This window comes from Glycine max, chromosome 8, assembly GCF_000004515.6.
Source record: "Glycine max cultivar Williams 82 chromosome 8, Glycine_max_v4.0, whole genome shotgun sequence".
NCBI lineage: Eukaryota > Viridiplantae > Streptophyta > Magnoliopsida > Fabales > Fabaceae > Glycine > Glycine max.
The window spans coordinates 19,841,010-19,854,637 of record NC_038244.2 but is presented as its reverse complement, the minus strand read 5'-3'; the positions used below and the strand labels follow the sequence as shown (position 1 = coordinate 19,854,637).

At 30.5% G+C, this 13,628-nt stretch overlaps 2 protein-coding genes and 1 pseudogene across 2 annotated transcripts; all 3 read right to left on the bottom strand.

The window, feature by feature from the left end:
* Positions 1 to 3,256: 3,256 nt before the first annotated feature.
* LOC100809928 ((+)-pulegone reductase-like) lies at positions 3,257 to 5,681 on the bottom strand (annotated as a pseudogene).
* Positions 5,682 to 7,968: 2,287 nt separating this feature from the next.
* Positions 7,969 to 8,887, bottom strand: LOC100306165 (kunitz trypsin inhibitor family protein). Its single transcript, NM_001251655.2, has one exon. The coding sequence runs from the start codon at positions 8,811 to 8,813 to the stop codon at positions 8,202 to 8,204; it is 612 nt and encodes a 203-aa protein (NP_001238584.2). The 5' UTR covers positions 8,814 to 8,887; the 3' UTR covers positions 7,969 to 8,201.
* Positions 8,888 to 11,720: 2,833 nt separating this feature from the next.
* LOC100305352 (trypsin inhibitor (Kunitz) family of protease inhibitors) lies at positions 11,721 to 12,837 on the bottom strand. Its single transcript, NM_001250928.3, has one exon. It carries the CDS (start codon positions 12,636 to 12,638, stop codon positions 12,012 to 12,014), a length of 627 nt encoding a protein of 208 aa, NP_001237857.2. The 5' UTR covers positions 12,639 to 12,837; the 3' UTR covers positions 11,721 to 12,011.
* Positions 12,838 to 13,628: the final 791 nt, after the last annotated feature.

Here is a 13,628-nt window from a genome sequence, read left to right as displayed (position 1 = left end):
AGAAGAAGAAGAGGGAGAAAATGAGAAGTAAACATGGTGAAGGAAAGAGTGTTGAAGAAAAATCTGAAGAGAGATGGCTTCAAATGTTTGGAAAACAAAGTCATCAACATGTTGAAGCGAAAGCGGAAGCAGAAGCGCAATGTGGATTAGGAGAGTCACAAATTCAGGTGTTGTGATGTTTTGGTCATTTGTGGAATTTGATGGTGATAATTGTTGGAGAAGTGGTCTCAATAGCTTAAGAGAGGGGGGTGAATTAAGTTAAAAAATTTCTCATTTAATTGACTTCTAAATCCCCTTTTAAATCTATATGTAAAGAATATTGAAGATGAAGATGAAAATTATATCAACAGAATACTTCAAGTGTGTAAGATAAATAAAATATGCAAGATAAAATAATCACGATTTTATTGCAATTTCTATAGGAATTAGTTTTTGAAAATATTGGCTTGTTACTTTTAGGTAATGTTAAAGTATTGGTCATGGAATTAAATTCCTTTTAGAACACTATGGATTAGGAAAGTTCTATAAGATTTTTTACTTGCCAACGAAGCTCTAATATGCATATAATAGGGACTGCAAGATAAAATTTATATTCTTGCTTACGAATTTTTAATTTTTTTTAAAAAGTACATTCTAATACGATTCTCTGAAAAACCATCTTAGAATATCTACATTCTAAGACGGTTTTCTCACCTCAATATATTTTATTTTATTTTTTGAAAAAAATGCATTCTCAAATGATTCTTTGAAAACCGCTTTAGAAAGTGTATCCTTCTAAAACGGTTTTTAACTAAGAACTGTCTTAGAAAGATAGCATTCTACGAAGGTTTTTAACTAAGAACCAGCTTACAATGATATCATTTTCTAAGACGGTTGTCTGTGAAACCGTCGTAAAAAGTTCAGACTTTTTACGACGTCTCCTACAACGTTGGTTAATAATTGACGTAAATTAACCGATGTAAAATGCACAATTTAACCAATGTAGAAAGTATTTTTGCAGTAGTGTAATACGTTTAATTACAATTTCAATTCCCCTATTTATAATAAGTTTAACTACAATTTTAGTTCTCCTATTTATTTTTTGTTATCTCATTCACTTGCAAAATTTTAGAAAATTCATAATATTAATTTAATCCTTTAATCACTACTAAAAAAAATTAGTTTTAACGACGTAAACTCAAGAACATTTATCCCAAAACCATCGTAATTTTCAAAGCAATGGTATTTTTGTAAATATAAAGAATATTTCAATTACGTAACTGCAAAAAGACGATGGTTTTCACGAAAACCTTTGTCGAAATCGAATATTCAAAGACGAGTTTTTTTCAAAAGCCATCTTTGAAGGAGGACCAGATTTTATTTTTGTTTACACTGCTCATGCCTCTTTGCCTGCACTCACTCATTTTCCCTTTGAAGGTTCTAGATCGAGAGAGTACAAAGGAAAAACCATACAAAGGTTGAACTTCTTTGTCTGATCCCAAAGCCACCCGCGGAGGAGGAGAAAAAACCCTAAAAGGAAGAAAAGCCCAAACCAGAGGAGAAGAAACAGCTCGACAAGGTTCTCCTGGAGCCACTACTTGACAAGGTACTCTTGGAGCTCCTCGACCGTGTCATCAAGTCCCTCGATGTCTGCAATGCCATCACCCTCGACCTCAACGCCGTCAAGAACCATTGAAGGAGTTCTTGTTCCCATCAAGTCTGAATCGCTCTCAACCTTAAAGGTACTCTTTTTTTATTTTTTCTCTCATCTCACTTTCACTCACCTTTGCATTGCATCCATGGCTCAAATACAAGTACAAGCTCGTCAATCTGTTGAAGGGAGAATAATCTCGCCCTAGTTTGTTTTTTAACCCTAACTTTCCCAATTTGCAAATTATTCATTCATTAACTTTCTTCTTTTTCGGAGCTTCTCCAGCTCAATCATGTTGATTGTGTTCCCATTGTAGTGGATGGCCACGTTGTTCTCTATGACTCTTTCACCATTATTATGGTCACTCCTCTCTTTCACTTTTCCAAAAATGTTTGGGGTAGAGAACCATTTCAGGTATACAACAGAGAACTCTGTGAAGTTTGGGGCTCATCGAGATACGGATCACCGTGAGCTCAAACAACCATTAGCCATGGAAGTTTGGAACTCTGTATTGCAAAGACTTAAACCAAGGTCTAAGATTACAGTATTGGCTAATGGACCCTTGACTAATCTAGCAAAGGTTGTATCAGTGAAAAACATAAGCTCAAGAATTTAGGTGAGTTATAGTATATCAGCAAGAGCAATAAGCTGCTAATCTAGTCATTTTGGTAAAATTAGCTAAAAGGATACACTTAATTCTGCACTTAAAATTTTGCCTATAGATGATTAAAATATGCATATTTTACTGATAGCATGGAATAACAATTCCAAATGTTGCAGGAGTTATATGTAGTGGGGGGACACATAAGCAACAATGTCAATGACAAAGGAGATATCTTTTCAGTTCGTTCAAACCAATATGCAGAATTCAATATGTTCCTGGATCCTTTAGTTGCCAAGATAGTGTTTGAATCAGAAGTTAACATCACACTCATTCCACTCAACATACATCGTAGAGTAAGATCATTTTTAACCATTATAGGCGAGTTGCATAGAACACATGAGGCTGTATTTTCTAAGCATCTGTTGTCAAGGCTATACCGTTTAAAGCAAACCCATAATAGATATCAGAATATGGCATGAGTTCCTGTCCACAACTATTATTTCTTTTTCCCTTGCTTATAGTCCTCTTTCAAATCTTAATTTCAATAGTTATTCTTAAACTTAAACTATAACTTGTGACAAAAAAGGAAAATAAAAGAAAATAGAGATGTTATACACAACAATTTTGTGTTTATTAGGTGTCAAATCATTTGTTACATTTTAAATTTGTCTCTATTTTCTCTTTCTCTCTTGAAGTTATATAAATTATTATACAGTATGTTATACAAGCATCATTTTTTCCAAAAAAAAATTAATGTTTATATATAATAGAATGAAATTCATCATACATTGTTATAAATACAATTGATTAAAATATAAAGTTAATTTAACAAAAATATAAACATGATAAAGTAATATATAAACTAAAACATTGACATGACAACTTAATAATGGCGCTTATATATTATTAAAAGATGGTTAAACATGATACCACGTTGTTTATTACTCAAACAACCTCTCAAAATGAGAGTTACAAACACAACCAAAATGAATTGAAAGATCAAACAGTAAGGTTGTACTAAATTATTCACGAGCAAGTATAATGACTTGTTTACCAGCACTACGACCTTGGAACATTGCTTCTAGTGCAATTGGACCGTTCTCAAGACCCTCAGTTATGTCTTCAACATATGTTATCTTCCCTTCCCTAATGTAAGGCAAAACAGTATCCAAGAATTTAGGATAGAGGTGATAGTAATCATAAACTGTGAAGGCTTCTACTTTGATCTGCTTGTATATGATATTCACTAAGTTCTTTATGCCTTGAGGCTCATCAAGATCTTACTGTGAGATCATTCTGGCCACTGCAATTCGTCCATGCCTTCTCATGTTAAGAAGGGCTGCCTCAAGTATGTCTCCCCCAACATTGTCAAAGTATATGTCAATTGTAGAAGCAAGCTTCATGATGATGAATCAAGCATGATTCAAGAAGTTTTGATGATGACAAAAAGCCCAAAAGAATGATGTCAAGATTGAGTCAACAAGTTCAAGATCAAGATTAAAGAAGAGACATAAAGATGAATCAAGATTCAAGAGAAGATGATTTCAAGATTCAAGAGAAGAAACCAAAAAGCAACAAGTCAAGACTTCACAAGGGAAGTATTGAAAAAGATTTTTCAAAAACCAAACATAGCACAGTTTTGTTTTACAAGAAAAGTTTTCTGAAATTTTTCTAAGTTACCAGAGTATTCACTCTCTGGTAATCGATTACCAATTACCTGTAATCGATTATCAGTGGTAAAGTTTGATTTCCAAAGCTTTTAACTGAATTTGCAACGTTCCAAATTTTTTTTAAATGGTGTAATCGATTACAATATATTGGTAATCAATTACCAGTGTATCATTTTCATAAAATGCTTTGTGTAATCGATTACATGGTTTTGGTAATCGATTACCAGTAACAAGTTTTGAATAAAAAGTCAAGAGATGTAACTCTTCCAATGGTTTTCTCAAGATTTTCTCAAGGTTATAACTCTTCCAATGGTTTTCTTGACCAGACATGGAGATTCTATAAAAGCAAGACCTTGACTTGCATTCAAACAACTTTTTTACAACTTTTGAATAACTTTTAGAACTTCTTGAACAACTTTTGAGAAATCTTGAAACCTTTTGCTTTTCATCTTTCTTCTTCTTCCTTTGCCAAAAAGCTTTCTAAGTTTTCTGTTTTCCAAACCTTGTTCTTCTGCAGAAAACAAAAGTGTGTTATATCTTTTCATTCTCTTCTCCCTTTGCCAAAAAGAATTCAACAAGGACTAATCGTCTAAATTCTTTTTGTGTCTCTCTTCTCCCTTTTCCAAAAGAACAAAGGACTAACCGTCTGCATTCTTTTGTGTCTCCCTTCTCCCTTTTCAAAGAATTCAAAAGGACACAGTCTGAGAATTCTTTTGATTCTTCCCTTTCCCTTAAACAAAAGATTTCAAAGGACTAACCGCCTGAGAACTTTGTCTTAACACATTGGAGGGTACATCCTTTGTTGTACAAGTAGAGGGTATATCTACTAGGGTTGTTGTAACTGAGAACAAGAGAGGGTACATATCTTGTGGATTAGTTCAAGTGGAGGGTACATCCACTTAGTTGTTCAAAGAGAACAAGGGAGGGTACATCCCTTGTGGATCTTTGCTTGTAAAGGATTTTACAAGGTTGAAAGAAATCTCAAGGACCGCAGGTTGCTTGGGGACTGGATGTAGACACGGGTTGTTGCCGAACCAGTATAAAATTCTTGTGTTTGTCTTCTTCTTCCCTATACTCTTTAATTTCCGCTGTGCACTTTTAATTATCGCTTTTACTTTTGATTAAGTTTCAATTACTATTCTTTACTTTCTTAACTTGGTAGTAAAAGTCTAATTAAATCTAGTAACATTAAGAAGGATAAGTTTTAATTAATCAAGGTACATTAATAATTAATTCAATCCCCCTTCTTAATTATTCCGAGACCACTTGATCTAACATCAGTGCCTTCAGGAAAGTACCTAGCACCATTTAAACCAACAACATTTAATATTTTTAGCATTCTGGCTCACTAATAAAACAATTCCAAATTTAATTAGTAGAGAAAATTGATTTCCTTATCTTGTGAAATATCAATTACAACAGTTTATTAGGATAATTAAATTTAATATTTGTCTCTAAGGATATGTTAATTTAGTGCCAATTAAGGCAATTATTATGTACTAACCTCTTCAAAGTTGCATCCAGGTCTTGTTCCTCCTTGTAATTAAAAGCCCCATCAAACCCGAACTTATTCTTCAAAATTTCAACCTTATTTAAACCAAAAACAGAACAGTTAACTGAGGTTGTTGTTGTTTATACTAGATAGAGGCAAATTGCTGTAGGTAGCATGCAATATCCCTACCTTATCTTTACTTCCAGCACTTCCAACAACATAGTAGCCCATCAATTTTGCTAGTTGCCCAACAAGTTGGCCAACTACACCAAATGATGAAGGATATTATCTTAGTTTCTTTGTTTCAGTCATTGTATAGTACTATTTTTAAATTTTGCAACAGCTTAAGGATATTATTTGTGCTTCTGATGCATGATGTATGTAATTTGCCAATTGGTATGATTTCATGTTGTAATTTATTGACAAATTGCATAGCTTTGGCCTCTTGATCTGGCTTAAATGTAGTTAACCAATTAGCCCATTTTTTAACATCTGGAGTTTTCTGTATTAACAGAGAGATCCCAAAACCCATGAAACCGGTGGACTGGAAGTCCTGTCTTTTGATTTTAACATGGGAACAAGTAAGCAACTTAGTCTGTGTTTTTGTGATTGTGATTAATCAGAAGTCTATCATTTCTGTCGTTATACACATCCAGGTGCTTCTGATATCCTATTTGATAGATATTGCTATTAGACCCTGCAAATACATATTTTAATATAACATAAGGCAGTTTAACCACCGTTGCCATCCTCCAAAGTCGACATTAATGTTAAGTTGTCAACTTTCTTTTATTAGTTTTATTTAATCGTAAAAGGAATTTATGATCTATGCTTTACATTTAATTGTCTTGAAATTATACTATACATACATACATATATATATATATATATATATATATATATATATATATATATATATATATATATATATATATATATATATATATATATATATATATATATATATATATATATTATAATTTATAATTAGTTATGGTAGTAAAGTCAGTGGTTCTTGTTTAGAAGGAAATTGAAGAAGTTAGTGTAAAGTCTCATAGAATAGGATCTTTCTGCGTTGCACCAACCACTGTGAGAACAAGACCTTGTGCATGGAGAAACTTTCACTGGTTCTCCCTGAAAGAAATATTATAGATGGTTATGAAGTTGTCATTATAGAAAATGGTGCTCCAACACAGGTTTGTTGCTCAATAGGATGTTTGTTATGTTCTTCTTGTTTTATCCTTAAGACCTCAACCACTGATTTTGTCTTTCTGCTCCCATTTTCAAGCTTATCAAAATTCATTCTCCCGTGCGAGCTGATCTAAATCGTGTTGTAAAATGGGTTCCTAATTTTTTTATTCAGGTCTTATCAATGCTATATATATATAACACGTGCAATTAGTCTGTATGTACATTGGATATATAGTAGATAGAATGGTTATTCAATATTTGTTTGGTCACCTTTCAAATATGTCGTAACCATTGCAGGGTGTTGATGCATTGCAGGGTATTTAGTCACAAACTCTTTGCCTGTGTATTGCTATGGGTATTTCAAATATGTCATGGGTATTTCTATGGTGCGTACCCTTTTCTCTTGTCTAATAAATTTTTATTTTGTCAATGAAAAAAAGTTGAATATGTATATTGAGAAGGGATTGAACTTGTAAACTTATTCATAGGTTTCATAACTTAATCAACTAAGCTGATTCGAAAGGATATAATTTAGACATATGAGTATCACTTGAAAGAAATATTAGTCATTACTTTTAAACATGCGGATTATTAAATTGGTGGAGGCGTGTAATTAAAATTTGGAAAGAGATTAATTACATACGTATTAATATATAATATATTAATTCTTTGAGATGGAAATTAATTAGTTATATATATATAGGTGAATGGTGGAAGAAAGATGTTGAGGTTTAAAAAATAAAGATTAGAAATTTTTCTTCATTAAATCAAATTCTTTTAAAAAGCCTACTTTCTAAAATGATTTTTGGAAAGATACTCTTAGCCTCCTCAAATTTTTTTTATTTAAAAAAAACATTTTAAAATGATTTTATGAAAAATCATTTTAGAATCGTCATTATTTTTTAAAAAAATGATTTTAAGATGATTTTTTTAAAAATCATCTTAGAAAAATACCATTTTAAGATGGTTTTAAGCTAAGAATAGTATTAGAAGATATCCTTTTAAAATGATGTTTTTAACTAAGGACTGTTTTAAAATAATATTTTTTTTAAAACGTTTTTTGTATAGAATTGTTAATTGTAATAAGTATGATGATGGTTAATATTCGACAATGTGTAAATTTTGCTTAAGTTGATGGTTTAATGGTGTGAATATTTAACAATTAAAAATAATTTAATTAATAAAATATATAAAAAATAAATTAATGTCTTGCAAAATTAATAATTGAACAAAAAATATGGATTTTTTAAAATTTGACAAGAACCTAAAAACTATAGAGAACAAAATCTGTGATAAAAAATTAAAGAAAAATCAAATCGCAATTTCGCCTAAATAATATGATGAGAATGAAAAGATAAATACGAATAAAAGCAAAGTGATCAAAGATGAAATAAAAGAAGTATAATATATAATAACCAAAGTAGCAAATGAATTACAAACTCATAACAATTAGGAGCTTTATTCAAATCAAGAACAGAATACTGAATACACGTATCTTTATTTCTTCCTAAAATAAATGGATGATAGCTCCATATATCATATATTAATCCCTATTTACCATAAAAAGAACTATGACTAAACGGCCACAATATTCTTCAAACTTAGTGCTTCAAATTAATCATCTTTTTTCTGAAACACAACTGGAAGTGGAGTACCATCCAAGGCAAAGAAAATCCTTCCATCCTCACGCAAAATACCACCAGTGCTACAAACGAATCCACAATCGGAGCATATTTCCATAGGGCACCACTCGATGTTATAGATACCAACACTTTGCGTTTCCACAATTCTAAAATAGTTACCAATGGATCCAAAATTATCATCTAGGCCAGTGATGATGAGCCTCCTTCCACTCCTCGTGTCGTTCTCACCCACCCTCCATTCCGTGGATTGCACACACGTTGTGGAAACTTCCACGAATTCGATTCTCAAGTCGCTGTTCACCCTTATATCCTCATCTTGAACGTTGAGGGCAAAATGGGTAAATTTCACTGGATAACCAAGTGGCGTATCGGTGTTTTCAAGACCCACGTAGAGAGGGCACGACCCGTTTCGGTTGATCAAGGTGAAACGCCCTCCGTTGTCGGTTATGGCTGGCCTGATGTAATACTCATCATCATTGTCAACGGGTTCGCCATTTGTGTCAATAACGTATTGGGCTCGCGAAAATGTGGCCATGAAAAGCCACACCGTAAGGGTGAGGGAAGCATACAACTTCATTGACATGGTATTATGCAATGCAATAAATTGAGGTTTATTTGGTGAGAGGATTTATGGGTTTTGTCACAATTAATGGGTGTGATTTTGAGGTTGCAAGAGGAAGCTATTTATAGGATACTATGTAGGGACGGATCTCCAATGGCAGTTAGGGGATAACTGTCCCCACTAAGTATATTTTTTTAATACTTAAATGTATTAAATAATTAGTACTTTTGTTTTCATAAAAAAATAGATATTCTTTTAAAAAATAACTTTTTTTAAAAAAAAAAAGAATATGAAAAGTTATAAAAGATAAAACTTTTAAAAGAGAAAACAAATTGATATTAATTTTATCTATTTTATTCTTTTAAAATTAAAAATTTTAAAATTTTTTTATTATGAAATTATATATTTTATAAAAATTAATAATATATTTGTCTTGTGAAAATATTATAAATTGTTTTTTTTTTAATTTTTTTTAGATCGGTCACCGAATATGTGGAATGGGATTGTGTGTGGCATGTCGTACGAGTTTGGTCAAGAAAAGGAGGTACATTTCATGAATCAAAATTCAACATGACTTATCCAATTAGACATTGCTTGTACTGTAAGGCTAATACTGCTAATTAGCAGACAAATGCTTTCATCGTCGATGAGTTACGTGTCAAGGATAAAGCTTTGATTTGAATATATTTTGTAGAAATATTTACTCTACCTACGAGAACACCTCCCAAATTGGAAATTTTGTTATTACAATAACAAAAAAAGTACAATCCAGACGGCCAGACGCATACATTTAATACAACGTTTATCTTTGTGCAATCAATTAATTTTAAATTTTATCATTTTCTTTCATAGACAAAACTTATACTAAATAACTAAGTTGTAATTGCCAAAAGAATATATGGAGAGATATTCATGTAATATAATAGAGTTAAGTTACTAGAGAAAAATACAAAGTGTTATTTTATTAACTATAGACTGAAATGTATTTATGGGTTTTAATTATATTTAGTTTAATCTCTTAAATTTAAATTTTTTTTATTTAATCTTTTACACTTTTAAATTTAAAATAATTATTATGAAATAATGATTATTTTTAATTTTGGAATATAATTTTAATTTTTTTATTGATTTAAAACGTGAATCATGTCTCCAAAGATTTACGTACATAATCTCACTTATTGTTCAAACCAAAAAGACACATTAAAATGGTGAAAAATTAAAGAAAAATTTTGTATAAAAGTCGATCAGAAAATTTATTAAAAAAGAATTTACATAAAAATCCTAAAGAAATTTGCTAGTTATAGTATAAACTTTTCTATACAAAATGAAAATATAATAAAATCATAAAAAATGATTGTGAAAATGAAAAAATATATTATAAGAGATGATTAATTAATTATATAATTATATATGAAAAGAATTATTAATTAATGAATAATTAAACAACTTCGTAAAATAGTTTAAAAATAATATAGAAAATCTTATTGAAAAAAATTAATTAAAGATAATTTTACCCAATATGTATTTGGTCCTCTTGTGTCTGTTAGGATTTTGGTTGCCCTTGGCCGTTGGTTATGGTTATGTAAGTATGCGTTTAATTTCTCTCAGAAAGGTGCTTAACTTTGTTATTAAAGTAATTGGTTCTGGATGACAGCAGCAGCAGTTGAAGAAACACCCCCATCCAAAAGTGAAGCCTCATGCAATATGGTTTTCTAACTTTGGCTGATTAAAAAAAAAGGTTTTCTAGCCTGTTCTAGATTTTCCTTTGCGTGTATCAGTCTGATCAGTTCAACTATATTAGTATGTTGCAGAGGTTTATTATTGCTTCAAAGGACACATTCTTGATGTAGCTAGGGGTGTCATAACTACTGCTAGTTGATGATACACAAGGTATCATAACTTAAGGCTTCTTGATGAAGGGGTGTCATAACTCAAAAGTAATGCAACAGGCTTCTGTTTTGAAAAAATTGGGGTTTGATTATATGATTATATACAAGAATGGAATTTTGATGGACATATCTTGCAGTCAGTGTTTCACACCCCTTCTGTTGGATGGCATTAGGATAAATATATTTAGACACTCAAATGTTAATTAATGCTTAGTAAGAGAGAGAAAAAAGAAAAAAATATATAGGTATATAGTAAGAAGTGTATCCTAATAGAATGTTTAAAACTTAAATACATTTAGTCATAATAATTTAATATTTTTTTGTTGTTATAAAATTATTTTTATGTTTTTAATTCTTAAAAAATATGTTTATTTAATTTTTTTTTCTTATATTATTTTAAATAATATTTTTTTAGATTTAAAGAACTATATATTTAAAACACATTAAAGATGAAAAATGAAATAAATATAATTTATAAATATAAAGACAACAAAAAAATAATTTTACAAAAAAAATAATATATTATAAAAATTAAAAAAAATATTTTATAAGAAATACTATATTATAAAAATTAAAAAAATATTTAAATCTATGTTTAAAAACAAGAGATTATTAAATATATATCATTGTCCGTAGCGTTAATTTTGGTGCGTCATACATTTAGTGGCAGAGGTTTTATAGTTTACTTTTCTCTATCTTGGCACTACTGGTGCTAGGGTTGGCACTACTGGTGCTATATATGGTTGTCTAATTAAATTAAATATTATTATATAATATATTCATTTTATCTAAAGACGTGTAGGATTGTGCAACTGCAATACATGTTATAATTCAGCTTAACAATATTAATTATTCTCAAAGTGTATATAATTCTTTTACCCATCTTTTTATGAATATAGAAACTCATCAGCTGTACCAAAACAAAAACAGTATTAGACCCTTATTATTATATCTAATTAAGTAGTAAAAAAGATAAAAACTGGCCTAGTTGATGGACGGGGTGATGAAAAATAAAAAGATAAATAAGAAAGTAAAAATAAGATCAGAAAAAGTAAATTATATAATAATTTATTTAATCAAGTATGTAGTAAATGAATTACATACAAATAATATCAATTTAGGAGCTTTTTTCTACAAATCAAGAAGAGAATACTGAATGCATGTATCTTTATTTCATCCGATAAAAAAGGATGAGAGCTCCATCGTATATTATTTCTTATACTAAGTATTGTAAATCCCATTATGGTGTATTAAATTCTTACGCATAAAAAAATAAATATTATTCCCTATAACCAAAAACCGTCACAATCTTCAGACTTGGGGCTTCAAATTAATCATCTTTTTTCTGGAACACAACTGGGAGAGTGGTACCATCCAAGGCAAACAAAATCCTTCCATTCTCACGCAGAATACCACCGGTCCCACAAATGAATCTGCAAGTGGGGCATGCTTCCGTAGGGCACCACCGGATGTTATAAATACCAACACTTTCTGTTTCCACAATTCTAAAATAGTTACCTGCACTTTGTATCCCATTATCTCGCCCAGTGACGATGAGCCTCCTTCCACTCCTCGTGTCATTCTCACCCAACTTCCATTCGGTGGATTGCACACACGTTGTGGAAACTTGCACCAGTGTCACTTTCAAGTCCGTGTTCACCCTCAAGTTATCGTCGTCGTCCTTGTTGGCAAAAGGGGTGAATTTCATCGGGTAGCCCTGCGGCGTGTCGGTGTTTTCGAGACCGACGTACAAAGGGCACGACCTGTTTCTGTTGATCAATGTGAAACGCCCTCCGTTGTCTGTTATGGCCGGCCTGATGTAATATTCATCGTCAGTTTCAAGAGGGTCGCCATGTGTGTCAAAGACGTAGCGGTTGTTGGATTGGGCAAGGGATAATGTTGCCATGAAAAGCCACACCGAAATGGATAGGGAAGCTAATAACAGCTTCATCGACATGGTTATCAATTATCTAATTTAATAATAACGACTTTGATCACACAATAGATTAAGTAAGGAGGAAAATACTCACTACCTTTAAGGTCTCTGAATTGCTATTTACAGAAACAACTTCGTATCAATATTATAATTTATAAAAAAACAAAGAGATCGATGAAGGTTTGGTGAGAGGGTTTGTGTGTTCAGTAACAATGTGCGTGCTTTTGATGTTGCAAGAGGAAGCTATTTATAGGATATATGTTACAGGAGTGCTATTTGGTGCAAAAGAAAGCATGCAGGAAACACACGGACTCTTAATTAGACGGCTATTTTTTTTTAATTAAATATATAATATGAAGAGAGTTTTTATTGGCTAAGCATGAAATCAGGGAAATAGATAACATTGAAAAATGCTAATTATATAATTGTTTCTTAATTAAAATTAAAATTCAATTGAGTAGTTGATTATTAAATAACTCAATAAGATTTTTTTAATTGTTTAGAAATACTACAATAATATTCTTTCCATCAATATTATTGTTTGATTGATGGAAGTAAAAAAATTTACATTAATTTCCAATACGACCATTGTTAATTAAGCAATATATATTTTATATTGATTGTCAATGAAATCAATGTATAAATAATGTCCTTTATAAGGTTAGTGGCTGATGTAAATAAACATTTTTACAATCAATTGTTAACACATTGATATAAAAAATAATTTTATATCGGTTATCAATACAAATAATGTAAAAACAACATGCTTGTTAAGGTTTATAGTTGATATAAATAAATAAATATTTTTACATCAATTATTAATATAAAAAATTTAAAAATATTTATTTACATAATTTTTGTCATTCAAATTAACAAAATAAATAAATGATAAGTTATAATACTTTTAAATAATTAGAGGATTTGATTGGAATTTTTATTAATTGATGAACTCAATTGAACTTTTAGTTATAACTAAATTATTAATTTTAAGCATAAAAACTAAGTGGGAAA

Coding starts and splice junctions, on each gene's coding strand:
- LOC100306165 (NM_001251655.2), bottom strand. CDS start 8,813: ATGTCAATGAAGTTGTATGCTTCCCTCACCCTTACGGTGTGGCTTTTC.
- LOC100305352 (NM_001250928.3), bottom strand. CDS start 12,638: ATGTCGATGAAGCTGTTATTAGCTTCCCTATCCATTTCGGTGTGGCTT.